Source organism: Meriones unguiculatus, chromosome 8 (genome assembly GCF_030254825.1).
Source record: "Meriones unguiculatus strain TT.TT164.6M chromosome 8, Bangor_MerUng_6.1, whole genome shotgun sequence".
NCBI lineage: Eukaryota > Metazoa > Chordata > Mammalia > Rodentia > Muridae > Meriones > Meriones unguiculatus.
The window spans coordinates 102,255,333-102,283,296 of NC_083356.1; the positions used below are offsets into that span (position 1 = coordinate 102,255,333).

The 27,964-nt window shown below is 39.6% G+C and overlaps 1 protein-coding gene and 1 pseudogene across 2 annotated transcripts; one reads left to right on the plus strand and one right to left on the minus strand.

Moving 5' to 3' along the window:
- The first annotated feature begins 540 nt into the window (after positions 1–540).
- Gca (grancalcin) lies at positions 541–27,896 on the plus strand. Of its 2 annotated transcripts, XM_060390277.1 has the most exons (9): positions 541–702; positions 7,357–7,524; positions 16,457–16,526; positions 18,481–18,528; positions 21,397–21,440; positions 21,709–21,856; positions 24,796–24,909; positions 25,240–25,298; positions 26,119–27,896. In XM_060390277.1, exons 1-9 carry the CDS (start codon positions 676–678, stop codon positions 26,143–26,145), a joined length of 705 nt encoding a protein of 234 aa, XP_060246260.1. In that variant the 5' UTR covers positions 541–675; the 3' UTR covers positions 26,146–27,896. The 2 variants fall into 2 exon arrangements, with proteins under 2 accessions (XP_060246260.1, XP_021492761.1); XM_021637086.2 differs by lacking the exon at positions 18,481–18,528 and having other exon boundaries at positions 543–702.
- LOC110548636 (leucine-rich repeat protein SHOC-2-like) lies at positions 4,363–6,320 on the minus strand (annotated as a pseudogene).
- Positions 27,897–27,964: the final 68 nt, after the last annotated feature.

The window sequence follows — 27,964 nt, forward strand, 5'->3', positions numbered from 1 at the left end:
CATTACATGTAAAAAGCATTCTGAAAAACAGAAGTGTATTCCTGTGCAGTATTTGGGAGGCACAGATATTTTAAAATCTATTCAAAAGTCAAATTCAGCTAGATAGCCTGTATTTTTATCTGCTACTTCCGGCAACTGCGGCCACCGCTTATCTACAAAACTGCAAATAACCTTTCCCACGTTAGGCATCAGACGCGGCACAGCCCCTGCGGTCATTTCAAAGGGCTGATGCTGCATCCACTGTATGCACATGAGAACCGTGAGTGTCTGCAAAGTTGCAACCGTCTGGTCCAAAGAATGTACGGAGAGGTTAAAAGAAGTCAGGAACTGGTGGGTTTGAGGTTTCCGTGGAGAAAAACTCCAGGCGACGACGGCCTGGAGCGGCTTTCCGAGGAGGGTGGGGAAATCACTGTGGAGGAGGCTCGGTAAGAACTTGAAAGAGCCAGTGAGAGGGATGCAGCGGAATCCATGGGACAGGCTGCAGCCAATCCTGGCCGAGATGGGCGGGGCTTCCCCGGGCGGGGGCGGGGCGTGCCCCGGGCAGGGGCGGGGCTCCAGGCGGAGCCGGCTCCGGGCTGCGGAGGTGCGCGGCAGTGCGCTCCGACCAGCACCTGTCGCACACCTGTCCCTTCCTCGCCTCCGCGCTGACGTCGACTTGCCGGTGATCGCCCGGCCATGGCCTACCCGGGATACGGAGGAGCGGTAAGTCCTCGCCAGCCGCGGCCGCCCCGCCGGCCGCGTCACGGTGCGGGGTTCACCCTCCGGTCCTGGCGGTGCCCTCTGTTCGGTGCCAGGCGACGCCCGGACTCTACGTGGTGCTGGACTCCGGGGCTGGGCGGGGCCTGCGCCCAGGGGAGTTTGGCGAGCATCCAGAGCCGCCCTTGTGCAGCCGGTGGTGTGAACTGTTTGTGTTTTATAAATGTTCTCATCAGAATGGAGGGACACGTCTTGTTCCGGTTACCTTTAGTGATTTATTCTCAACCCGAGCGGTTTTTCAAGCGATCCTCCCTCCCGAGTTGAGTTTATTCACTTATTTATATTTTTATAACCACTGCTTGTCTTTTAAGTTGCTCGTGAATTAATTGAGGTGTACTTTCAGCGCCTCCGAAACTTTTCTGTACTACCAAGAGCAGTCTGACTCTCCAGACCTTGCTTTTGGAGGGGGGCGGGTTATCCTTATCCTCAAGCACCTCTGAGAGTTGCAAGTAGTTATTGCTGCCTGTGGGTAGATCCTTCCTTTTCCTCTTTCGAAAGAAGCCAGACTTTTCACTCCTCCCATTAGTGAGGCTGGCTATCAAGTGGAGCTGAGCAGTGGTCACTGCAGTGCCAACAGAAGAGAACATTGCTATTTGTTTTTCTCTAAAAAGAGAAATTAGTATTTTGTTAGAGTTAATATAAGAGTTGACAATGGCATGTAATTATGGTCCACAGGGTAATAATTCCTGCCCCTGGGAGTAAGTGATGGTCATTTTTAGAAGTAGTTTTTAGTTCCAGGCCCTCAGCTTCAACACACATTACTAAAGCTGGTTTGTTTGAACTTACTTGCTTGGATTCTGTCTAGCATTATATACTTTCCAATATATGTTCCCCATCAGTCATTTAAATGAACTGAGAAGGTGTTCTTAGGCCACACCTTAATCCTCGTCATACTTAAGAAAATAGAACAAAGTAGGAACTTAACGAAATAGGAAGCACACATTTAATAAAGTACCCAATTCATGAGATGCATTTCCGTAAGTATCCGTTTGCTTAATGATTATCAAATATAGCTGATGGTGTAGCTCAGTTGGTAGAGGTAGTGCCTGCCTAGCATATTCGAGGGTTGGATCATGTAAACAGCATGGTCGCCTGGCGTGAAATCCCAGCACTTGAGAGGTGGGGGCAGGAGTACCGGGAGCTCAAGGTCATCCTCAGCTTGAGGCTAGTCTGAGCTAACAGGAGGCCTTGTATAAATTAGTAAACAAAGAATCAATCCCAGCTAGAACTAGCTGAGCACCGGGAGTTCACTAAGACATCCTGGCATTTCGGAGGCCAAGGCAGAACTGGTGAGAGTATAAGGTCGGCCTGTGACTGAAGTGGGTTCTAGGCTGTCTTGAGGCACAGTAGACAGTCCTGTCCTCAGAAAGTCAAAAGACCAAAATAAAAGAAGAATCCTCAAGTTGTATACTTTTATAGTTCATTATTTCTATACTAATAAAATCATAACTTGACCTAAAGGAATTTCGTTTCTTATTTTTGGTCATAGGAAAGAAAACAAAGTAAATAAACATATACATACTGTATTATAAGTATGAAAGGAACATTTGTATTTTCATAAGTTTTAAGAATTAAATACACAGAAATGTAGGGGATCCAAGTTGTTACAATTTTTATATATTTGTATTTTGAGAAACCACATTTTTTAAAGAAAAGATACTAGGCCACTACCTCTAAAGTTTAAGTTCTATAATCTTAGTATATAAGTTCACTTGGATATGAAATTTATTTTAAAAGCACACATATACATAAGCTCTGCGTGGAGCTATAATAAAATTGTTTTATAAACAATGTTTTTTAACCGATAAACCATGGAAGAAAGTATATTACTTGGTAAAAATCCCGTGAGCATCTGCATCCGTTTTATAACACATTCAAGCACTGTGGTGTTTTCTATCTTTGCGTCATTTCATTTCTCAATCGATTCTTACAAATTTGCCAATTATAAACAGATTTTATTTATTTATTTATTTATTTACCTCAAAACCTAGTTCTGGGTTTGAGTGCCAGGAAAAGCAAAAGTCCAAATTTTGTATCTTGACACTATGGTTTTAGTTTTTAAAATCTGTTTAAAACCACAATACCCAACAAAATGTGTCAGGGGTACAAAAAAAAACAAGCCGAATTATGTAATAATTATTCATCATATGAGAAGTGTGTTTTAGGGTGGTATCTAGGATATAGTTGCTTGAGGGTCTCCGCAATAATTAAAGTGACTTAAACAAATACTACCAAAATGAGATAGTACATGAGGGGGGTAAGAGATACACATTCACAGTTTCACTAGTCTTAAAAGCCGAAGCAACAGTAAAATAGTAACAGAGTCCATGCCCATCTCACATAATTTCTATGGAGCTACCAATGGCATCCCTGCAGTGTGCCTCTTCTGTAGCAGCCTGCCAACAAAGGAAAGATGGTACTAAAAGTAATGATATTGAGCTACATTGTTTGAGGTGGCACCCCTATACGGGGAAAACGCACATAGTTCAGCAGCCATACAGCACAGGGTGAAGATGGCTGTGTTTAGACACAGGTAATCCCGAACACAAAGATACACAAGGAGGATCGATATATAAAACCATAGTACACAGTTAAATGTCCCCGAGACACGGGAATACTGCAGTCTTTAAAGAGAAACGTCATCTCGTTGTATAAGGATAGGGAGAGGTCATTAAAATTGCGCATTGTGGTTTATTACATAATACACACGGTACATACAGTTGTAGATATATGTAAAGAATGTGTGTTTAGGTGTAATTTATTTGCCAGCTTTCTCAAGTTAAATTTTTGTGGATCTGTAACTTCCAGGAAAGAAAAAAAAAATGCCCTTTTCATTACAAGTTTCCACTCCCTCAAAGTTAAGAAAACACATTTATGCTGGGAAAGGTCTCCGTACCTCCTACCCAAAGATTCACCTTGTTCTACAATTACTTTGATAAATAAGATTAATGGAATTTCCCAATTCTGAGTATATTATTTTCAGTTTGCCAGTTGTTTCAACAAAAAGGCACCTTTTAATATTTAAACTAGCTGCTGCAAAATATTTAAGAGAATATTTAAACTCCAGATCTGACTGATTAAACATCAAATCATAACAAGAAAAAAGAAAAAAAACTCCAGGGATTTACTCCAACCGTAACCAATATATAAAATGTAAATTTCAGATTTCAAAATAAATTAAGGAAAGATTCCTCCTTCAGGGCCTATTCTATTATAAAAATCTGACAGTTGATAAGGGGAATGTATGTGAATGATAGGAAGAAAAATGTTGGCCTTTTTATTTTTCTAAAAGAAAACATATCTAACTATGCTACTTTTTTCTTAAATTTAATAACTCACAATTTGCTGCCAACATTTTAAACAGAGTGGTATGTTTAATAACAGAACAGAAAATCATCCATCAAAATTTAGCGAGGAAAACTTATATAAGCCATTTTTAACAGTTAAAAAAAAATGGTATATAAATGGTTAGGATTCCTCTGTTAGCAGAAGCAGCTAGTGCGTTCTTTATAAACCCGCCATGTATAAATATCTACATAAGTAGACAATGTAGTTATGAAACATTAATCACAGCTTTTGAACAGTGTGTGGGACCAGCACTTTGTGTCAGGCCATGACATAATATGGACCTTGCATCTTTTCGAACTGAATAATGAAGGAAGAACCTCCAGCAACAGTGTGAGGCAGACGGTGACCGAGGGGACAGTGCTTTATACTTACGATTGAAAGCTTGCTGCAGAGAGCCAGCTCAAAGGGAAGGCCGAGCAGTTTGGGGCTGTCAATCAAACATAGTTCCAGGTTCTCCAGGGTACCAGTTTCTGCAGGAGGATGAGTAGCGGGTCCTCTCATGTGTGAGAGTGATGAGGTGGCCAGTACCACTGGGAAGATGGTCCACCGGTTCTTTGTCAAAAACACTGTCTGTAACTTCTTAAGATAAGCAATTTTGTTGGCCAAGGGTTTTAATGTATCTCTTCTGGATCCAATTCTCTTAACTTCCGAGATGGTGAGGGAACATCTCTGGAAGACTGTCTGATAATAAAGAAAGTCCAGACACATCCCCAGGGAACCTGGTGAGCCGGTGGGTGCTCACATCAATTCTAACATACTGGTCCAAGTTCCAGTCTCTAAAAGCAGTGATGTTAACTGATTGTCCTTCATACTCAGCTTAATTAGTTCACACTTTACAAACTCTGGAGAGAATACCAAAATGAGAGCTTGTTGAGGAAAACGGAGGTGGATGCCCTGAATGTAATTGGAAGCAATTTCTAGCCAAGGTCCAGCTATTCATTTTTACAAGACTGGGTAAAAGACTGTTGGATAGTGTAGAAATGTTGCTGTTTTTTTTTTATTTTTTTTTATTTAAATCCTTAGATTTGCAGCCCTTTGCTAATGATCTGAGTATTTCTGACAGTCTGTTGGGTCTCAGGCCAAGATGGTTTAAACCGGACAGACTTTCTGTTGCTTGTGGGAGGTCTGCTTATTCATTGTATCATAAGTCAAGGTTGGTTATCTGGATGCAGTTTCCAGTCTCCTTTGGAAAGTGTTCAAGTTGATCGTGAGCTACATCCAGCCTAAAGAGGCCGCGTAACTTGCCAGTTTCAACTGTTAATTTAGGGCTTTTGTTCTCTTGAGTGTTGAGTCCCCGGGTTTAGGCAGGTTTTCGGTGTCCTTTTCCAAAGGTATAGAGTGGTGAGAGAAGCTAGCCATTGAAGGAATTCCCTTCAGTTTATTATGCTGTAAATCAAGTGTTTGTGCCATTTTCTTCAAGTTTTCAAGAATCAAGCAAATTGGTCAGTGAACCTCCACTGAGAACCTGTGTCAGGAGATTTACTAGGCAGCCCGTCCCTGCTGGGAGAGCCTGCAGTTTGTTATTGTATAAATAAAGCTCTGTTCATTGAGTCAGATCTTTGATTGATGGTGGCAGCGTATGTCTAGATCTCTTGGGTAAGTCCAAGCACACCAAATTTCCTCCCGGCATTTGCTAAGTTCCTTGCTGGCTGGATTTTTTTTTTTTTCTAGACCTATGTGCTAGATTTGGCCATGTGATGGCTTTGTCAACTGAAAAAGCCACCCCTGAAACCCTCCTTTCCACCTCTGGCATCTTTCCCTCTGGTTTTAGATTCTTTTTTCTTTGTTTTCTTTCCCCAGACCTTCAGAGGCTTTTGCATCTTTTTCTCTTTCCTTGGCGGACTGTATTGGGATCTTTCTCTGTAGAATTTTTTATTTTCCTTTGCCTGAACTATCACACGTGGTGACTCAAGCTTAGACAATGCACATGTCTGACTTGTTTTATTTTTCCAGAAATCCACATTCAAAGATGAAGGGACAATCATCCCTTCAGGGAAAAAAAAAAGGTAGGGGAGGCTGGAGAGATGAGTCAGTAGTTAAGAGCACAGGCTGCTCTTCCAGAGGACAAGGGTTTGATTCCCAGCATGCTCGCAGTCAACTGTGATACTGTAATACAGTCAACTGTATCTCCGGTGCCAGAATATTCAATGCCCTCTTCTGACCTCTTCAAACACTGTAGGTGTAGTATCAGCACTCATGCAGGAAAAAACACTCATACACGTAAAATAAAATAAAAAAAAGTGTTGGCACAGGAAGTAATGACCTTGGAGTCACATGCCTCTGTAGGGTGTTGGGTCTGAGAGTGGCATGGTCGTTTCGGATAACTCATTCCAAAGGGTAAATGGTGCTGGGGCTCAGTGAGTCAGTTCCCAGTGCTTCCCTCGTGCCTTATACTTTACCATAGCCCAGGGGCACCTGAGCAAGCTACCAGCAGATTCCCAAGTGGTATGTCTGTTTCTCCCTCATTCTTGAATTCTTTTCTCTTTCTGCCCTCTGGCAGACTTTGTTTGCCCCTAGTGCTGCAAAGATGCAGGGCAAGATAGTTTTTTGTTGTTGTTGTTCAAAATTGAATAATGAATGAATGGCCGTAATGATGCTTCCTTCTGTAGACTTACACAAATGCAACGGGAAGTGTTTTCTGGGTATCCAACTGTATTTCAAGTAAAGAGGGAGAGATCGAGGAGGACTGGCTGCAATCATTGTTATTTTCTTCTGGTCACTGTGCTTTTCAAAGAAAAGAAAAAAGTACATCTCTTGTAATGGCGGGTGCTTCATCTTAGTGATTTCCCATGTTTAGGCCGTAGTTTCACTATGTTAAGCACATTTCTGGAAAGGTGCGTCTTAGTTTGCTAGAGGGGGAGCCCTCGGTTTTACTTTCTGTTTATGCTTGCTTTTAGTTTTGATTAAAGTCACACTGACATTCTTCTTTTAAAGCAGTGGGTTCTCAACCTGTGGGTCAAGACCTGTTTCAGGGGTGGCCTAATACCATCAGAAAACAAAGATATTTACATTACGATTCATAAAAGTAGTCAAATTACAGCTCTCAAGGTGCAAAGAAATAATTTTATGTTTTGGGGTCACTACAGCATGAAGAACTGCATTAAAGGGTCACAGCATTCGGAAGGTGGAGAACCACTGTTTTGTTCATTTGTGTGTGTGTGTGTGTTCAGGTGATTTCTAATAAATACTTTCTTTCAAGCTAAGTTTTGTAGGCTAACTTTTCATTACTAACCTTTGCTTTTCACTCAACAGTTTGGAAACTTCAGTGGTCATATTCCAGGGATGCAAATGGGCCAGCCAGTGCCAGGCGCCGGTCCCAATATGTTCTCTGGGGGTTACCCTGGGTACCTGGCGTACACTGACAGCTACTCCCCTGCGGATGACTCCATGTGGACTTACTTCACAGCTGTTGCTGGGCAGGTGAGGTGACAATTTTTTTACCAAATACTAGGGAGTAGTTAAATGGTCGCTATCCACTTAGTGTATTATTTAAAATGTGTATAAAGGTTATGTCTTATACCTGGAGGGTAATACTTTTCTTAAGATCAAAGATGCAGTTAGTCATAACTGCTTCATTTTTTAAAAATGTCTGTTGGGTTTGTTCTTGATGATTTCACATGTAAATAATGTGCATCCCTATTAGAGCGCATAGTCTCCTCTCATTATCTCCCCAAATTCCCTGTAAGTCCCCTTTCCACAGGCATGACCTTCATTGTTATTATCATTATTTTGAGACCCACTGAGTTTAATTGGGGGTCTTCAGTTTCACTGTTAGAAGCATATAAGAGGGATGGCTAGCATATTTCTCATTTGACTGAAAGGGACGATGCTCTCAAAGTGAGGAAAACTGACTCCTCCTGACAGCATGCTCGATTACTGTGATGATGGGTGTCATTTGTCCCTTTCAAGATCATGATAATGTGGTACTGTTGAGCAACAGTGGAGTCCTTAAGAGGCAATTAGAGTGTTAGGGTTCCATCGCCTTGGCAGGATGACTTTGAGCCCTCTGGATGGTTTGAAAGTAAGTCACTCAGAGCCCCTCATTCTTGATGGACATACTCTTTATCCTTCAGACGTTATCTTGTCTTTATGCTCATCGGCTACACGTAGAAAAGCGTGTGGCCCTCGCCACAAACAGCCTGTACCTTCCTGGCTTCCAAAAATGTGAGCCAAAATAACCTGTTTTCTTTATAAATGTACCAGTTTTGGGTGTTTGGTTATAGCCACAGGCACCGGAACATAGGACATAATTACACCCCTAATTAAATATTTACTGCTTGTCTTCTCTGGAATTATGTTTTCTTAAAGATTTGTTATTTTAATTTGTGTGTGTGTGCGTGTGTGCATGTGCATGGGCGCGTGCATGGGTACATAGGAGGGTGCCTAGGGAGTCCAGGGATATCTGATCACCTGGAGTTAGGAGTCGAAAGGAGGTGTGAGCCACTTACCTGGGTTCTGGAACTCAAACTTTGGTCCTCTGTAAAAGCAGCAAACGTTCTTAACCATCACCCTAGGTCTGCTGAATTATATTTTTTTATTTTAAAATTATTTCTTTCAATATATTTCACATAGAGAAATAATACCCTACTCTCCTTAAATGACTTTTAAATATAAAACTAAGTCAATTTATGAAAGAAAAGAATACTCACAATTTGGTTGAATGCATGGAAGGTTTAGAACTGTAAGTTAATGAGCATGGGAACAATATTTTCAGCGTTGGCATCAATTTCATCAAATGTAAATATATATATATTCCAGTTAAAACATAAGTATATCAAATGATGTGATAGGAACTAACTTCCACTGCCATACATTTATTCAAATTGAGAAACCGCATGTGTTCTGACAGCTGAAGTTTTATCATTTTTAGTAATAAATGGTTTAAGCTGATAGCACGCTTTCTACACAGATTACAAAAATGATAATGTTGAGACTTTTCTATTTTTTTAAAACGAAAATAAAAGCAAATTTTATCTTAATGGTGTGACATGCTATTAGCATATTAGTCTCTAATACTTTGAATAAGCACTGTAAGCATGCTTTATTATGACAAGCAGAGCAGCTCAAGCCTGCCAGTTCAGGTCCGTGACTTCTGTATGAATTGTTATTGACAATACGTGATCACAGTGGCATTGCCTTCACTTTCACTGTTAATACATTAATTTTACCACAATTTTTTTCTTTTTAAGTAACTTTATAGTGCTATCCAATAAAGATGGAGTGACATTAAAGTTGTATGCACCTGCTGTTTTTTGAATATGAACACCCTCACAGGCTCCTGCCTTCATACCCGTGGTCCCCAGCATATAGTGCTGTTTTGAAGGTTCATAGACAGAGGGCGATGGGAGTGTGGCTTGAAATCTACAGACCTGCTCTGCTGCCCAGAGCATTCTGTTTCCCTTCCTGATTTGCTGAGATGTAACAAGCCACGCTACCACGTCCTCTGGCATGGAACCAGCTCAGGTCACCGTGTCCTCCTCACCATGATAGACCTTGTCTATTTAAACTGTTAATCAAAGTGAAACCTCTAGTTTTTTAAGTAGCTTCATTCAAGTATTGTGGCGTAGAGATGAAGTAGTTTATACAGTATTATACTTACTTTTATTGGTTTTTGACTGCGTTGGGTACAGAAGAAATATTGAATGACTATTTAGAACTAGAAAGCATGCAGTTATGACTTTATCCATGTGAATAGCATGGAGCTATGTGCACATGTTTGAGATCATAATTATTTTATCTACGGGTACATGTACCTATATACAATCACCTTTATATTGTATAAACATGTGTCTGTGTGCCCATCATGTTTCCTAGCTCATAAATCCTCCCTTTAGTCAGGGCGTACAAGTTAGAGTTTCTATTCTGTAAGGCAAATCATAGGAACTCTGTCTTACCTTGCATTTCAGATAGCCATAAAGAAATTCCGTATCTTATTTTGTACGGTGATTTTTCACTAGATCCTCAGTCCCAAACAGTCCTGCCATTTGCTGTAGTTGCGGTGTGAGATGTGGGTGATTGTGATGTGGATGATATGTGAGAACAGAAGAACATGTCTCTCTAAATGGAGATGCGAAATATGAAAAGATGTCTCTTTCTACCAAATACCACTTGAATCAAATTTCTGAATTTTTATTTTGCCTATTTTCTTCTCTTTTGCCCTTTAAAAATTAATCAAACGTTTCTTCATAAACTGTTCTATTGAGAGTAAATATTCCAGTATGAAGCATATCATAATATATTTCATATATGTAAGTGGATCTAAAAGTCACAGAGTCACAGTGGTGCCTTATTTGACAACAGTATTGTGCTCTGGAGTGTTAGGCAGCAGAATGAGCAGAGATGATGAGATACCCACTGTCACCTTTGAGTAAATGCCATAATGACCAAGGACCTTACTATAGGTCCCACCTCCTATTTCCATCTGCCTGGGGACCAGAGCATTAACAATTCAACTCTGGTAGACATTCAACCCAAACGCACTACGTTCTAGGTGATAGGGATCTTTTAAACTCCATTTTAATCTTTTGGACCTCGGCCTTACATGTGGTTCATTCTTGACTGCAGCTGTGTGGTGGCAAAGTACAACATAATATTAGTAATGAGACCCTTATGTATACAAAAAAAAAAGCATCTGAAATAAAAGACCAAGAAACTTAAAACTTGATTCCTGAATTCAGGATATAGTAAAGAGGGCTATGCTGACTAGTTTTATGCCAGCTTGACACAAGCTAGAAAGGAAGGTATCTCAGATGCCTCCATAAGATCTGGCTGGAGGGCACTTTCTTAATTAGTGATTGAAATGGGAAGGCCCAGCCCGTGGTGGGTGGTGCCATCCTTAGGCTGGAGGTCCTGGCTTCTGTAAGAAAGCAGGCTGAGCAAGCCAGTAAGCAGCACCCCTCTGTGATCTTTGCAACAGCTTCTGTCTCCAGGTTCCTGCCCTGTTTGAGTTCTTGTCCTGATTTCCTTCAGTGAACAGTGAAATGGAAGTGTAAGCCGAATAAACACTTTTATCCTCCACTTGCTGCTCAACATGTCACTTCATCAAAGCAATAGTAACCCTAACCGAGACAGTGGTGCAAGTGGTCTTTTATATTGCAGTTGACTAGGAGAGAGAAGTGGGTGGGAGAGGGGGATGAACATGTGAACGCATGGCCTTATATGGATATTCCACAAGCACAACAGCTTTTTGTATTCCGTTTTTATTTTTAACAATTATTGGGGTGATGGATGCTAGATTTGTTTCTATGGGAAATAACAGGATGGTTTGTGGTGCATTCAGACTGTAGGGTAGAATTTCAGATAGAAGACCACATCTAAATCTGCAGCAGGCTATCAAATTGTGACTTAGAAATTGTAGTTGTTTCTGGGATAGAGTCGATGAAAACGATCAAGAATATGAAAGAAAACAGTGCCCTAGAGATTCAAATGTTGGACTGATGACAAGGAGAAATTCTCCTTTGGTTTCAGCTACAGTCTGTCTCCACCGTCCTCCTCCCCCATCTTTTCGTAGCAATGGGAGATGTACTGAAGTGGGTAGCATCTCATAAAACACAACAGCTTACATTCTGTTCTTCACTTGAGTGCTCTTCAGGTTCCATAATCTTAGAACGGAGGGTTTGTACAGAATTACTGCATGTGACCCTTGATTGGCTACTCAAGCCCCATGGACAACTTTTTCTCAGTCTGTGGCAGAAGCTGGAAAATCATAGCTATAGAAAATATCTGTTTGCTATAAGATAAAACAGTCATGTGGATGGAGTTTCTTTGGGGTGCTTTTTCCAAATAACGGCATTACTAGGGGACTGATAAGATAAAGGTACTTCATGATCCAAATTCAAACCCTGGGATCCACGTGCTAGGGGGAGACAGTGTTGACTCCATTCCAGAAGTTGTCTTCTGACCTCCCTGTGTGCTGCACACACATTTCACAACATAAAAAAGTTAAAACGTAATCATAATTCTAAAGGCCTTGTTAGAAGACAACCTTGGCTCTTTCGGTTCATTATTCTTCCAGCTTGGAAAGGGAGCGTGAAGTTTGAAGGTACAGCAGCCATTTCTGTGGCTTGGGAACAATGTACTCGAGATAGAGGCCCGGGGGTGGAGGCTGTGAGAGATGCAGGGCACAGTTAAGTTGCCATGTGACCTTGTCGCACTCAGCACAAGATTCCCTTTATGAAACAATAAACCCTTACTGACTTTTGTTAATTAATTAACTAATTGTCTACTTTAGACAGGGTCTCACTACATATCCCGATGGCCTTAAGACTCAGAGGGCTCCACTTGCCTCTAGGATTTTATAAGACTGTTCTGCACAGCAGCATGTCATCAACGTAAGAAATGGTGAAATATTTTCCCTGTTTTCTTTTGAGTCTGTGGCTCTAGCAGGGGCCCTTGCCTCTACAGAACATTTGAGGTCATGCTAGCTACATTTCATCTGCAACCCCAGCCAGGAGCCGCTGTCAAGGCAGCTGAGGACTAGAGTACAGGGGTCGCCATCTAATTCTCTGTCCTCAGCTGAGGCTTGACTTTGCTGTTTATCGGCTGTAGTATTACTCTTCACCCTCACAGAGTACCCACGCTTCTCATTTCTGCATCAATTATGCTGTGTTTCCCTGTAGCCTCCAATGTCACTTGATGTAATCTTTGCCGCACTGTTTTGTCTTCTACCTCTGAAGTGCAACACTGTAATGACAAGGAATTTGTGCCGCACTGTTGTAAGTGGCAATTAATATTTACTATTGACACATCTTTTTATTAAAGTTGCTGTTAATCCTGAACAGCTGTATAACCAAATCACCACACAGACTATGATTTATTTAATTAATCTAGAACACGATGCTGGGCAATAGTTACTCCATCCTAAACCTCCAAGCCCTCATAGTTTCCTAACTTTTAGATTTCCTACATTGTACTTGCTTTTAGTGAAATCTTAGGTCCAGGTCATTCTCCACGGCAGTCCAAGACCTCTCCTCCAGGCTCTCTCTCCCAGCCTCTGCCTCCTCCTCTGCCTCCCACTCTTTCCTGTCCTCTGGCTCCTCCTCTCTCCCGCCTAGTCCTTCCTCTCCATTGCTCATCATTGTGGCTGGTTTTTATTTTGTCATGTTTACACAAAGTTGATACAGGTGATGCTTAGGAAAAGTATCACGATGCAATGTCCCGATTGAAACCAGAGAGTGTGTGGGGTGGGGGAGAAATCAGCATTTGAATTAACAAGGGTAAGGTGTATACATTTCAAAAGAGCATTATACCAACACTGCACACCGTTTGATGTCTGATGTATTGAAAGGGATTCACATTCAGTGGGTGGCTCAGTCGGTATATGTTAAATGAATGAGTATACCTACGAGTCATTTGTTCAAGTTTCTGTACATTTGCATCATAGTTATTTTGATGACTTTTCCATGAAACTAATAGAGCTTAAAAAAAAACTTTATTTTTGCTGGCTATCTTTTTGAACACATGATATTCACGTGTAGCTTGAAAAATTGACTTGTAAATTTGTTGCAACTGAAGTTTTGTCTTTCCTTTCTTCCTTTCTCTTACCGCTTTCTTTTGTGTCCTTTATTCCCCCAGCCTGTGCCACTCTTTCTTTTTCTGATAGTTATATAATTATGTGATGAGGTTCATAATCATTCAGGGATGTGCCAATGGTGATGTTGACGATTCCATCCCAAATGAGGTGGACCTAGGTCCCCAGCTTGTCCTTCTCTGAGCGTCACTTACCTCTCAGAAGGGAATCCTTAGCTGTGTACCTTTTGTGGGGGTTATTTTTGTTCCTTGAAGAGAGGGTTGATGCCATAAAGGATCAAGAATCTGAAAGAAAACAGTGCACTGGAAATTCAAATGCCTGACTGATGACAGGGAGAAGTTCTCTCTTGGTTTTAGCTACTGTCTGTAACCATCTTCTCTCTTTTTAGAACAGTGGAGGATGTACTGGGGTGGGTTAGCATTTCACAGAACATGGACAACAACTTACATTCTGTTTTTCACTTGAGTGTGCTCCTCAGGGCTCATTGCTTTTCTAAGAACAGAAGCTTTGTACAGAATTACCCAGCCCTCTTCCTAGATTCAAGGAACATGGCAGCTCCTATCCCACTGACATATGCAACCATGTTTGCTTCTCCATAATGTACTAAAGACTGATTTAGAATTGGAAAAAAAATATATGTGCGGTGTGTGTGTATTTCTGCTTCACATACTTTGAAAACATAGCAAGTATACAGCGAAGCATCATAGACCTCAAGTGTGTTTAGTAAGGGAATTAAATACACCTTTTCTCTCATTATCACTCATCTTAGTTGCCATTGAAGCTTCCCTAATGTCACTCCTGTTGTAACCTTTAGCTGTGCCTGTATTGTTAAGTGACTTAGGGTCAAGCTGGGTTCAGACACGAGAGATTTTTGTCTTGGAAGTACAATTTAAATGTGTTTTCAAAGCTAGTACTCCAATGTGATTCGTTTAAAAGTCACTTAAAAACACTGTGATGAGCAAAAGCTCATCTTTTTCAGCTTCTAAGGGTCTGACCCCGCGCTTACACATGGATCTCATTTGCCTTACTTTCATATTGACTCTGCTTACTGTACAAGCCCCGTTCAACCTGTCTGATGACTTCGATTTTGTAGAATATTAAAATTCAGTTGTCATGGCTAAATTTTCTTGTTTGTGGAGAATAATTGGGTCAAACAATGTAACTTAAAGGAAAGGATTATGTATGTAAATGGCTTTTCTATATCTCTCCGAAAGCTTCATAAGATAAAGTTTGCAAATAGGCGTCAGGGTACAGTGGAGTGCCTGCAGTCTCCGCTGCCCAGGAATTTGAGACACGCCTGCCTGGGCAACATAATAAGATCTCCATCTCCAAGCAAAATTAAAATCAAAATGAATAAAATTTCAAAAACATTGAGAAAGTCAACAGATTTCTGCATTTTTCCAGTGGTCACAATACTCTTTCTAGGTTTTTAATTTTACAACTAGTCTTGCTACAAAAAAAAACCAAAAAAACAAAAACAAAAACAAAACAAAACTGTATACACTTCAAAGATTGTCTTTTATATTTAGAAGTATTGAATTTTAAAATAATGATAGCCTAACTGGTGGGCATGGTTGGGCTTGTTTGTGAATGTTGCAAAAGAGGCTTATATGGGGACAGAAAACATCAGACTGCACAGCATTTATTTCTTATAATTTTATTGCATTGTTAGAAATTTTCCATATATTCATGTGTTTTTATGAAAGTTTTAATTGCATATTTTCTGGTCATTCAATTCTGTATATCATTGTGCTGTCTGAATATTGCATTGATTTGTTAGTGGGAAAAAAAACTAGCAAGGCTTAGAAATTCTTACTAATTTCATTCTCAGCTACCATAGTATTTTCTCACTTAAGAATTAATGAGAGAAATAATTTATAATTGTTATCTTAAAAAAATCAAAAGACGGTAAGGAAGCTATTTTCTTTTTTCTTTCTTTTTTTTTTGGGGGGGGTTTTCAAGACAGAATTTTTCTGTGTAACACTCACTCCTGGTTGTCCTGGAATCACTCTGTAGACTGGGCTGCTGAACTCACAGAGTGCCTCTGCCTCCTGAATGCTGAGATTAAAAGCTGGTGCCACTATCCAGCCTGGGAAGCTATTTTCTAACCATTTATTTCTAAAAGTCTAATACTGTGCAGTGGTTGACCACACCTGGGGTTCAGTTTGTCCTCTCGTGGCAGTGGCCTGGCTGAAGAGCTATCAGAGCTGGGTATAGAATACTTTAATACCTATTTCCACTTAGAATACCTCAAACAAATATTCATAATTCATGTTTCTTAAAACATGATATTGGCTTGATACAGTTACTTCAGGATAGACAATTATTGGTAATGTCTACTTGAGTAGAATGTGACAGAAAGGCCTTCTGATGTCCATATCATTGGAGAAAAAATTTTTTCTAATCCAACCTCACTCTTAAACATGCACGCTTTTTTTCTTAAATCCTAGTTTTAAAAATAACTATAGAGTTTGTAATTTGGTAAACCTCGTCCAAGTACAGTGATGGGAGTGAAAAGTGCACTTGTGTGCCGTCAGGGCATAAGGCAAAGGTGACTGTGAATAAAGTGACAAGGCATTTTCCATTGTTTCAACTCATGAGAAGACAAGAGGACTGTGTGGCCTCTCAGACCCAGAGAAGTTCATCAGGTTCCACCGCCTGCAATGTGCCTTCGCTGTCAACGTTTATCTTGTGAATGTTGTGGGGTTTGCTGTCATGAAAACTGAGTATCTCCAGGTAGCCCTGGAGCAACACTCAGTTAACATTCTTAATGTCCTTTGGTACCATTGCGCATTAAAACCCCCGGTCGTTCTTTTCTTGCAGGATGGTGAGGTGGATGCGGAAGAACTTCAGAGATGCTTGACGCAGTCTGGAATTAGTGGGACTTATGCTCGTGAGATCATGCGTTGTTTCGTCTCCCCTTTTTTGTTGCTTAGAGTATTAGAAAAGGAAATCCATTTCTAGCATTTTAGTCCCCCCACCTTAAATATTAAAGACATTGTAAGCTCTACATATACCTAGTTTAAAGACTCAGATAGTTCTGTACATATTGCTGTGAAAACAACTGTTCATTTACTCTTCTGACTTTCAGCATTAACTATTCAGGAGAAACATTTTTAAATGGCTGTAAGTGGCTTCTTTAGAATTTGCTTTCAGACCTCAAAGTGTCATAAAGTGTCATAGCTTTAGCACCATATTGAAGCTTGGTGATCATCAGTTGATGTTCCGCTATGAAAACTGAGGAAATGTCTTCCAACCTTAAAATCACTTTATCCCTTCATGTGAAAATTTTCCATCCTTTGTCCTGCTGATAGATGTACAATAATTTAGGGATCGTTATGAGCATTTACCTTTTATCTGTTGTCTACATGTTGCGTATAACTGTGTCTTGTGAGAATGTATGGCTACTTTTCTTATGTAGCTTTTTGTTTTTTCTAAAAATTCACAGTGTTTGCAAGTGATACGGTAAAGAACTGCTGGAATGGCTGCTCCAACAGGGGAAGATTTTTACTGTAGATAAGAGAGAGAAAATATCCAGAGGCATCTGGAAGATCCAGAGCAGAGAGAAAAGGAAAGGCAGGGAACAGGGCCAGGACTGTCTGCAAGAGAAGGGAGAATAGTAGGAACTAGCAAAAAAGGGAATAGTGCAGAATAGCATGGGTGGGGGATGGGGGACTTGGGAGTGAGGGTAGAGATAACAGGATGGGAGGGCAGGAGGAAAAAATCTTGTCATTAGATAGAGAACAAATGGGTATCTGGGAAGGAGAGAAGGCAGAATGCTAGTGTGGGGTCTTGGAAAGTCATAATAGGTACTTGTGAATAGGCACTGTAGGTGCCTGGAGGCCAGCATGGACTTTGACATGCAATCACAGGAGTATGTCCATGGAAAGCCATATGGCCCTTTTGCCAGAGGCAAGGGAAATGACTCCTTTTGGCAGATGGGAACCTGTTTCAAAAGCTCCTGAGGCATGCTGGTTTTTATCTAATGGCCAGAAGTCCTTCTATAGAGCAACTTGAGCTAAGCCAAGACTCATTTCTGGACATACACATTGCCTTTTGGAGTCTGGGGAATCAGCGTTTCCTTTTACCTGACAGCTAGGTTTTACATCCCTCTGATATGCTCTGTGTTTTATGGCTGGGTCTCATTCTTTCCCCACCATTCTGCAGTTCTTTTGCCTTCCTGAGTTGCATCTCTGTTATTATTTATTCTGCTCTGTTGGCTAATATTTTTAACTCAACCTATTATTCCATTGAGATCTCTCAAGTAGCTTTTAATGAAAAAGTACATGGATTAGCATCAATTTTTGAGACTTTTACTGTCTGAAGATGCTTTCATTTGTCTCAGTCCTTGAGTGGCTGCTCATCAAGGTGTGGAGTTCTCCATTACAACCCATTTTCACATAAAATTTAAAAAGCATTCCTTCATAGACCAGCGGGTAGCGTCCACCTAGACAGTGGCAGGAAAGAGACTGGGGATGTTAAATGCTCCTGCCGTAGACATTTCTGCTGCTGTTTTGCTGTCGTTTTCACACACATTTTCAAAAGAACTTCTGGTTTGAGCTTCCATCCCCTTAGTTTCTATCTCACAGGGTGTGAGATGTGCTTTTCCTCTCTGGATGCTCAGGGTCATTGCGTTCCTGGGTACTTGCTGCTCTGACATTTCACCGTATAGGTGCCCTGTAGCACTGCATCGGGGAACTGAGTGGGTGTGCTCAGTCTGGAATCCCTCGCACTTTTTTGCTCTGGGAAATTTTCTTCAGTGATGTTTCCTCTTTCTGTGATGTGTGTTATTTGGACTGAGTCATCTGTTCTCTCTCTCTCTCTCTCTCTCTCTCTCTCTCTTTTAGAATGTCAGCTTTATTTTATAAACCCTTCTGTGTCTTCCATTTCTGATGGTATGTTTTGTAAGTGCTAAGAGCCTCTCTCCCCCCCCCAAATGCTGTGCTTTCTATTTCTATTATCTCTCTGAAACTATTAGAATGCTTATTACATAACCTTCCTCCCCCCTTCAAAATTGTTTTCATTCTTCTAGCTTATTTAATTATTTTCCTTGTCCTTTCTTGGGTGTCTGATGACACTTTGTTGCGCCAAGTCTCATGAAAATGCTGAGCATAAGCCCGGGTCTGGTTGACTGTGGGCTTCCTATTAAGGTGAAGTTGGGCAGTGTCCCTGTGGGATTCAGTTGTCACTGTCATGGGACAGTTCCTCTGTTTCCTTAAGGATGCCTTTTCTGTTGTTCTCCTTAGGAGGTAAAACACACTTTCAGGGTTCTTAAGTCTGTAAAATTTTAGGTAATTGGCTTGTTTTCAGTAGTTAGTTCATTCCCATTGTGCCTAGCATCCTAAAGTCCAGAAATATCTCAATAAAGCAAAATTCTTGCTGGGTGAGAGTATGGGTCTGACAGCCATCGAACTGAAGAACATAGAGAGGGGACTGGGTCTTTGCATGCTCTTAAAGTAGCCCCCCTTAACTCAGTTCTGTTTTTAGCTCCATCTCACACACATGCTCAGAAGCTGCCAATTCTTAGACACTTGGCATCCTTCCCAAGGTAACTAGGTTGTCTCTCTGCAGTTCTCTTTATGCGTAAACATTAAATAGCCATATCTCTCGACTTTCTGACTTGAGAAGTATTTTGTTTTTGTTACTCCCTTTCCCTCTAAGGGGTTAAGCTCCCAACCCCCAATCAGTTTACTCTCCACTCCAGTGGGTTATGAGGAGGAAGTTCATTTTCTGGATGAAAAGTTTGCTTCTCCACTCTTTAAAAAATATTTCAACTTTAAATCTCGTTTTTTTTTTATCCTGAGATTGAAGATATGCTTATTTGTTGGTTTAATTTTGATTCTTTTGTTTTGATTTGGTTTGGCTCTCCCACTTCCTGAACGTGAACCAAGTTAAACTGTCAAAAAGATGGCATGCTACAACATTTTCTCGTGTAACCCCCTCAACGTCCAGTAGTTTACTTATGGGGAGCACGAGGCCCCGGCGTTGGTGCCTCTACCCACACACTACCTTGATGGGCCTGGGAAACCCTCTTTGGCTCACATTTCTTTATGTGTAAGATTACAGCTTTATACATTTGACATGCTTGTGCTAAATGATGTAATCCACTGTAACGGCTAATCCTCACCATAACCACGTCTGGATTTGGGGTCACCTAGGACCCACACCACTGGGTGAATGTGTTAGGACAGTCACACCATGACACTACCTCATGGGCTGGCATCTGAAGAAAAGGAGGAAGAGGGGGGAGCATTCGATTTCCTTTGCTTCTGACTGTAGACAAAAACGTGACCAGCCACCACATGCTCCATTCTTTGGGTATTTTATACATCAACGAGGAAAGGGACGCACCTGCCCTTTATTGTTGCCAGCAGAGTATCTCATCACTTTTCTTTAGGTGTTTTGAAATTTATCTCACTTAGTCGGCCTTAAGGATTTCAAAGTGTTACCAAGCAGTATAAAACCAAGTGTGTCTAAATTATCTGTTCACTCACTGATACCAAGGAGCTAAAAGAATCTAGAAAGCTTACCTGAGATTTGCTGGCATATCTCCTATTTTAGAAAAAATAAGCCCAATTAGATGAATATAATTGTGACAAATTTGGGAAATTTAATTTTTTCTAGTGGCTTCATTGTAAATAAATATGGAAATGTTAATATTTCTAACAACCCTTTCATTTTTAATGATTTCTTTTATTTATAATATAACTACAACATTTCCACCTTCCTCCTTTTCCCTCCAAACCCTCCCATGTATTCCCTCCTTGCTCTCTCTTTCAAATCCATGGCTTCTTTTTTTCATCAGATATGTCACACACATATGCATGTACATAAACGCACCCTTCTCAGTCTGTATAATGTTGCCTGTATGCATGCTTTCAGGGCTGACCATTTGTACTGGAAAACACATGGTTTGCTCTTCCTGTGGGGAGACTATTTCCCGTGCTTTCTGCATTCCTTAATTGCCTGTAGTTCTCCTCAGAGTTCATTGCAGAAAAATAGGGGAAAGATAGTTAAGGGCCAGAGGATCGGGCAGTTTTCTTTGAGAGTGTGTGTTCCAGGAATGTAGACAATACCCACAGGACCCCCTTCTGAGGATGGTTTGTGTTGACCTTCCTTCTCCCCTTTCTCAAGTGGAGACACTGCTTCTACTCAGAGGCTCAACCTTCCTCACTGAGTCTAAGCCATCACTGATTCGCCCACCCTCCTCCCCACAGCGCCTTACTTTTTGAGTCCTTTTGCTGTAGACCAGAGCTGAAGCTGAGGAAGTGTTGTGCTTTCTTTTCTGCTGTTTCATTACAGGGATGCTCATTGGTCTAGACTGTAACATTTAAGCAGGTGCTGTTTTGACCCGCTTTGCCTGTCTGATGGCCTCTTGTATGACTTCCTCGCATGTTCTCTAAGTTCTGCACATTTCCTGACTCCTGGGTACACAGCAGATATACTGTCCTTGTCTCTGGTGTTGCGAAGACTGAAACCTGGTTTCTTCCCAGGCTCCTGGCAAAGCCAAGTGCCTGTAATGTATCAGCTACTTTGTAACTACTTACCCGGTACTGGCTTCAGTAAGTGTGAGTAGTTTGGAGACAGTAATTTTTTATACATTTTATTTTTATTTTTCTAAATACTTAACAGTCAAACATTTATTACTTGCAGTGATTCTGTGTTGTCATTTTAAAATATTTTCATAAAGTGAAGAATGTCCTAATGTTACATAGATAACATTGAGAAGACTCTAGTATTCAAATATTAAATATATTTTTCAGCCTTCAGTTTGGAAACCTGCAGAATTATGATTGCCATGTTGGATGTATCCTTGAATAAAAATAGAAAACTACCAGAATTTAGAGTTGTTGCTTTCTAAACATTAAACCAATTGTTAATTTCAGAGCTAACTGTATCTTGTAAGGTCTTATTTAAAGTCTTATTTAAAGTTTCAGTTTGACACAGAAATTTTTTCGTAAGCTAGCTCAGGCTAACTGCATGAGAATTTGTACTTTTCAGTTTGCAATTTGGGGTACAGGATCAGATAAATTATCTCAGCTACCGAAACTTATTTTTATTAATAAAACTGTCAGAGAGACTACACAGGAAAAATGGGATTCAGTGAATTCAAGGAGCTTTGGGCAGCTCTGACCGCCTGGAAGCAGAACTTCATGACTATTGACCAAGATCAAAGTGGCACCGTCGAACATCATGAGCTGGGTCAAGCCATTGCTCTGATGGGTAAGACTACTAACGTTTCTTAGAATCATCGTCTTGATGAAGTTATGGCTTTTTATACTCATAAAAGATTTATTTATTTTATTTTCTGACTTTGAGTATTTGCCTGGAAGTATGTGTGTGTACCATATATCTGCCTGGTGTGCTAGGAACCCAGAAGAGGGTGTCAGATTTCCTCTGGAGTTACAGAAGGTTGCGAGCTAGCTACCATGTTCATGCTGGTAACTGAACCCAGGTCCTTAAGAAAGAGTTCTTAAGTACTGAGCCATATCTCCAGCTCACAAAATATGAATCTTAATTGCTTTAATTTGCGAAGTAATAAAGGACTGTTTTCTGTCAGTGTGTCCCTTAATTTTGGCTCATAGTTCCTGGTAAATCTTGATCACAGACACTAATACAATCTTATTACTGTTATTTCTTCACTTTGTGGTAGTGTTGAAAATTGAATTCTCAGTCTTGCATATGTGACATCAGCACTCTCCCCCCAAGCCCTGTCTTTGTAAATTTATCTGAGATTTCTTCCAAAGGCAACCTTCTATTCATTCTGAATTCCCCGAGTATGTTTAATTACCATCTCTAATGTTAGCATCTGCCACTTGCATTCCATTCTTTTGTAGCTCGGTGGATTCTTTAATCATGTATGAAAGGCTTGTCTCTGTCAAGCACAGGTGTGTCTACTGCTATCTAGCTTTTCAACAGAAAAATAATTTTTGTTTTTCTTCTTTGTGTAGAGCACATGAGATAGGTGCTGGAAAACTTCAAAGTGAGAAGATTGAATATCAGATTAGTTTAAAAGATATAACTATTTTCGTTGTACTTCTTATAGGCTAAGGCTCTTGGTTCACTCTGCAAAGAGTGGTAATGTACAATGATCCTTAGTGTGCTAACAGGTAATGCAGTGGTACTTTCCTATACTTCCTCTCTTTTACCGCTCCCCCACCCCTCCACCAGAGAGATTCTCACTCTGCTCGCTCTATAACCCAGGCTTATCCAGAACTCACTGTGTAGCCCAGCCTTGCTTCAGATGCACTGAGATCCTTCTGCCTTGGTTTCCTGAGTATCAACTTGAGTCACGCTTTAAGTAGTTTTCTTAATTCTCCTCTTATATATATTTTTTACATTTTTATTTATAAACAAAATGCACATACATGAAAATTACCTGTTCAAAAATTAAATTCTGAGCTCAAAGCACATGGGCTTAAATTATAGGGCAGAGTTCAAATTAGTGATTTTTTCCCCCAATTTAGTTATATAAATAGATATTTATTTTAGTATCCAGAGAAAATCCTGGCCATATAAACAACTGTAGATCCTTATTAATAATTGATTCGACTTGGCCTTTAACAGTATATTTAAAAAAATAGCTTAGGGTTTTTTTTTTTTTTTTCCAGAAATTAAACAAGTGAGCCAGGCAGTGGTGACTCGTGCCTTTAATCCCAGCACTCAGGAGGCAGAGACAGATGGATCTCTGAGTTCACTACACAGTGAGTTCCAGAATAGCCAAGGACTACACAGAGAAACCCTGTCTTGAAAAATCAATAACAAAAACCAAAACAAAACAAAAATAAAATTAAAAAATTGAAAAGCCTCAAAGAGTCCAAGCAGGCCATATGAATGTAAGAAAGGGTCATTCTGGGGCCTGCCAGAAGGCTTAGTGGCTAAAGCAGGCGCTGCTAAGCACAGTGGCCTGAGTTTGATCCCCAGGGCCCATGTGGTAGAAAATGGGACCTGACTCCTGCAGAGCTACCTTTCGACACCCAAACAATTGCTGCATTATGTGTGCCCCCCTCAAGTTGCAATCAAGAGTTGAATTATTCTGGACTACTCAAACTTAACACCTTTGAATGTCTTTAAATTCATTGAAGTTATGTATTCTCAGCACATCCAGATCGTAACTCACTAGAAGGAGGCTCAAGTGCACTTTCACATAGTTGTGTTAATTTGTATGTGTTGGTATGAATCTTAATTTGTATTTACTTTAAGCATGTTTTCTGGGATATGCATATATGTATGCATATATATAATACATATACATGTATGATCATACATGTATTCTATATACATGATTTATTTTGTTTTGTGGTGTTGAGGATTGAACTGGGGAAGTGGTTTGGATTCCCCTAGCCCTATGGATTATATTTTATTATAACTATAGGAGTTTTTCCTTCTGGCACTGATTTTTATCTCTGGCTGGGTTAGTGTGATATTTTCTAAATCTACTGCTCCACTAATGTGTAGACCATACTGCATCATTCTCCCAAGATATGTGTACATGCCCCATTAATTATATTAGGGTCATGCTAGAAGTGTAGGAAACAGAACCCCCTAATTTGAATTTCTGTTATATTCATTCTTTGTAAACTATGGCTTGAAGAAGGGATTATTTCCACCACTTTTAAGAAGGTTAATTTTCAGGTGTTCTTAAAACAAAACAAAACAAAAAACCCAGACATTCTATCAGAAGTACAGCAATGGAATGATAACAAAGATTAATAATAATCCTTTCTTTGGTACTGCAATACTGAAGTGTTAAAATCCGTGCATAATACCCCCAGGAATAATTTCAGAATAAAAATATATTTAAATGTCAGAGAAGATAATTATTGTCTTTCTATAGAATTGATTTTGTTACAGAGTTAGAACTGTATCAGCTCTGTTCCACTTGCTGGAATTATTCATGAATATGATGTCTTACTGTTTTTGATATTAATGTTTTTCTAATATATCCTTTCGAGGGCTTCAGGTCAGTGGTAGAGTGCTTCTCCTTCCCATGTATGTGCCCTTGTATTTCAACCTCAGTCCTGCCAAAAATAAATTGAATATGTTTTGTATAGAAAGAATTTTGAAAGTTAATCTGTTTCATGACTTTATTAATAGCAGGGGTTTGGGTAGTTGGCGGTATTTAAGTTTGAAGGTTTGAATGTGTCCTTCTTCTTTCTTAGGTTATAGGCTGAGTCCCCAGACATTAGCTGCTATTGTTCGGCGCTACAGCAAGAATGGCAGAATTTTCTTTGATGATTACGTTGCCTGCTGTGTGAAGCTTCGAGCCCTGACAGGTACTGAGCATTGAAAAGTGGACTCAATTCATGAGGCTTTTCTTTTCTTTTTTTTTTTTTTTTGGTGAATAGTGTCTGTTTCTTTCAGAAAATTTACAATAGTGTTTTCTCTTTCTTAATCACTATGATATCTAAATAGTGTTAGGTTTTAAAACATGAATATAAATAGAGAAACATCAAAATCACTCAGTTTTAGAATGTTTTTATGCTTCATTTTCTTAGAATATTAGGACACTTATGATACCGTCAGTCTTAGAACCAGGAGACATTAGGTATTGGGAATCAGTGGGCTCCAATTATAATTCTAAAACATAATTTTTGTGTGTAAAGATTTTTTTAGGCGAAGAGACCACTTGCAACAAGGGATTGTAAACTTCCTGTATGAGGATGTAAGTATTCTGAACACATTTGTACTTTGTTGCTAGTTATTGAAAAAATTAAGTGATGGGACTTTCAAGGTGATTTAGCCTATAGACTATTGTCACCCATCGGATAATCTAAGTTCTAGCTCAGGGAAAAAGAAAACATTCTCTGAAAATTGTTCCTCTGACCTCCACACATGCTCTGTGACATGAAGTCATGAGCATGTGTGTGAGGGCACACACACATACACACACTCTCTCTCTCTCTCTCTCTCTCACTCAATTAACCAATAAATATATAAACGCAATAAAGAGATGAAAAACATTAACTGATTCAGAGCACAAACACTGAAAATAACTTATTTGGTGGCCACATTATTTTCTATATCTTTCATTAATGCGAACATGAGGCTAATGTTGATATACTGTAAAAATCATATGACAGGTGTTTGGTAGTTTTATTTTCCCAGTCATCTTAATGGTAAACACTAACCATTATGTTTAGGAAGAGCTGTTAACTTGTGGTTATCTTTCCTAAAGGAGAGAAGTGAAGCTGCTTGTTTCTCATTTCAGAAACTCGCCGTGAACCCAGGTCCATTTGTCTTTTAGTTGAAGCTGTACCAAGTGCTAGTTCATATGTGCCTTTATAATTTAGGGGTTTCGTTTTGGGTTTGTCATATTTTTTAATGGACAATATCAGATACTATTTACCAGCATATACATGTTTGAGTTAAGTCTTAAACAGCTTTTTTTTTTCTTACAAGAGAAGTTGTCATGGAATATGGTTAATTTAAAACAAACACAAACCATTTGTTGTCACCGTGTGATAATGCTGCTCGTGTCTTAGTTTTTGCAGGGCACTATGACAATTTGAAAGCCTGGCATTCCAAAGGCGGAGACATACTGCGAATCCTTCTGCTTCACTGAAACAGACTGGACTACCTACAATTAAAAGCCTATGGAACTTTTTTGTACACCTTCCTGTGAAAGCCCCGCCCCTTCTGTTATTTAACCTTAAAGCACAGTTCAATGCAATAACTTTTTTTGGGGGGGGGATATATTATTTTTGGAAAACAGTGCAGATCTATGCACGCTCTGAAATGTCGCTAATGATATGTACCTAATTGATACTAGCACACCTGAGCCTTAGTTCTTAACAATAAAAGTGGATAGGAATGTAGTCACTTGACATTATCTATGAAGCCAAATAATGAAAGTCTAGATAAAATGTCTGTATTATGTAAAGGCTACAAGTTATACTTTTGAGTTTTGTTGTGTCTATGGGTGTTTCTGGGAGTGAGTCAGTCAGAGGGGACATCTGCGCTTTGTGCTGTCTTTGGCTTTTGATGACACCATCAGAGAACAGGGCACATGTTCTTGGCCTGTGAATAAGAAAACTGTAGTTCCCAAAACTTTATCCTCATCTGTGTCTGTCAGCTCATAGTAGTTGGGATTGTTTTACCTTTTTATTTCGTTGTTCATTTTTCTACAATATATTTTATTGTCCTCTGTTTTTGTTGTTGTTTTATGTTTTGTATCTTCTCTGTTTTTGTTTAACTTTTTTTTTTAAATTGTGAGATAGGACCTTTCTATGTAGCCCAGTGGGACACAAACTTGAGGTCCTTCTGCCTTGTCCCGCATTGTGCACAGAGATTCAGGGCTTGCACACCTAGGCCCGTCCTAAAATTTTAAAATGAAGATACCTTCTCCTTCACTAGCAAAGGCATAGAAAACCTAAATTTCTCTAATGTCAGCATTCATTTATGTTTGCTCTGTTAAACCCAGGTGTTGCTCAGTTAATGACAGCACTTTCTAATGTTAAGGAAACCAAGTCATCTGCTATGGTTTAAATGTTCAGAAATTCTATTTTGGATTGACAGTATGGACATATTTATGTGTGTGTACCAAGAAGTGTTTCAAGTTTTCCTTCCTTTTATTTTTTTTTTATTTCTTTCTCCTTTTCTTCTTCTCTCGTGAGCTCTATAAACAGCATTTCTGGTGAAATTTTCTGTAGAGACTTCAAGTAGCTACCAGGTTTTTTGCATTACATTCTCTGGCTTGAGATGTTAGAGTTAATTTAGTTTCTAATGTGGAAAACACCCTGGCTTTATTAATGAAGATTTGAAAATAAAAACAGTGAATTTTCATATATTTTAACTGAATATATTCTAGCTGAAGACAAATGCAAATATAATCTTAGTTTAGCTTATTACTAAAACATTTTTAAGAAAACTGTTTTTCTTATTAATCAACGAACCTCTTTTATAAAAATAGAAAACTTAAAATCAGCTTTTACTTTAAAAGGTCCTAGAATCATTTTGACATTGATTACTATATAATTTGCTACCAAATCCACTTGGTCAGATTTATAAGAATAGCTCTATGAATACCTACACACTGTCCTCTGTTTCATTACCACATATTTGAAAACCTAAAAGGAATGTTAACTGAACCAGGGAATGTACCGAATCTGAAGCTGTTGTAGAATGAAAAGAAGCCACAGTATGTTATGAGTCATTGAATAGTGTACGCTCTTATTGTATAAGTGCTTTTATTTGTACAGTAAACATGTCTCCATGTCATTTTGAGAATTTTTTAATAAACATTCAAATAGCTTGCTGTAAAGTTTTGTATCATACAAAATTTGTTACATATATACTTCTATGAGATGCTTCAGGTCAAACAACAGTGCA

Excerpts from the sequence above, each read along its gene's own strand:
- Gca (XM_060390277.1), top strand. The coding sequence starts at position 676 with ATGGCCTACCCGGGATACGGAGGAGCG. Across the intron at positions 703-7,356 it reads ACCCGGGATACGGAGGAGCG|TTTGGAAACTTCAGTGGTCA; the intron begins GTAAGTCCTCGC and ends TTCACTCAACAG. Across the intron at positions 18,529-21,396 it reads TGTGTCTTCCATTTCTGATG|CCTTCAGTTTGGAAACCTGC; the intron begins GTATGTTTTGTA and ends TATATTTTTCAG.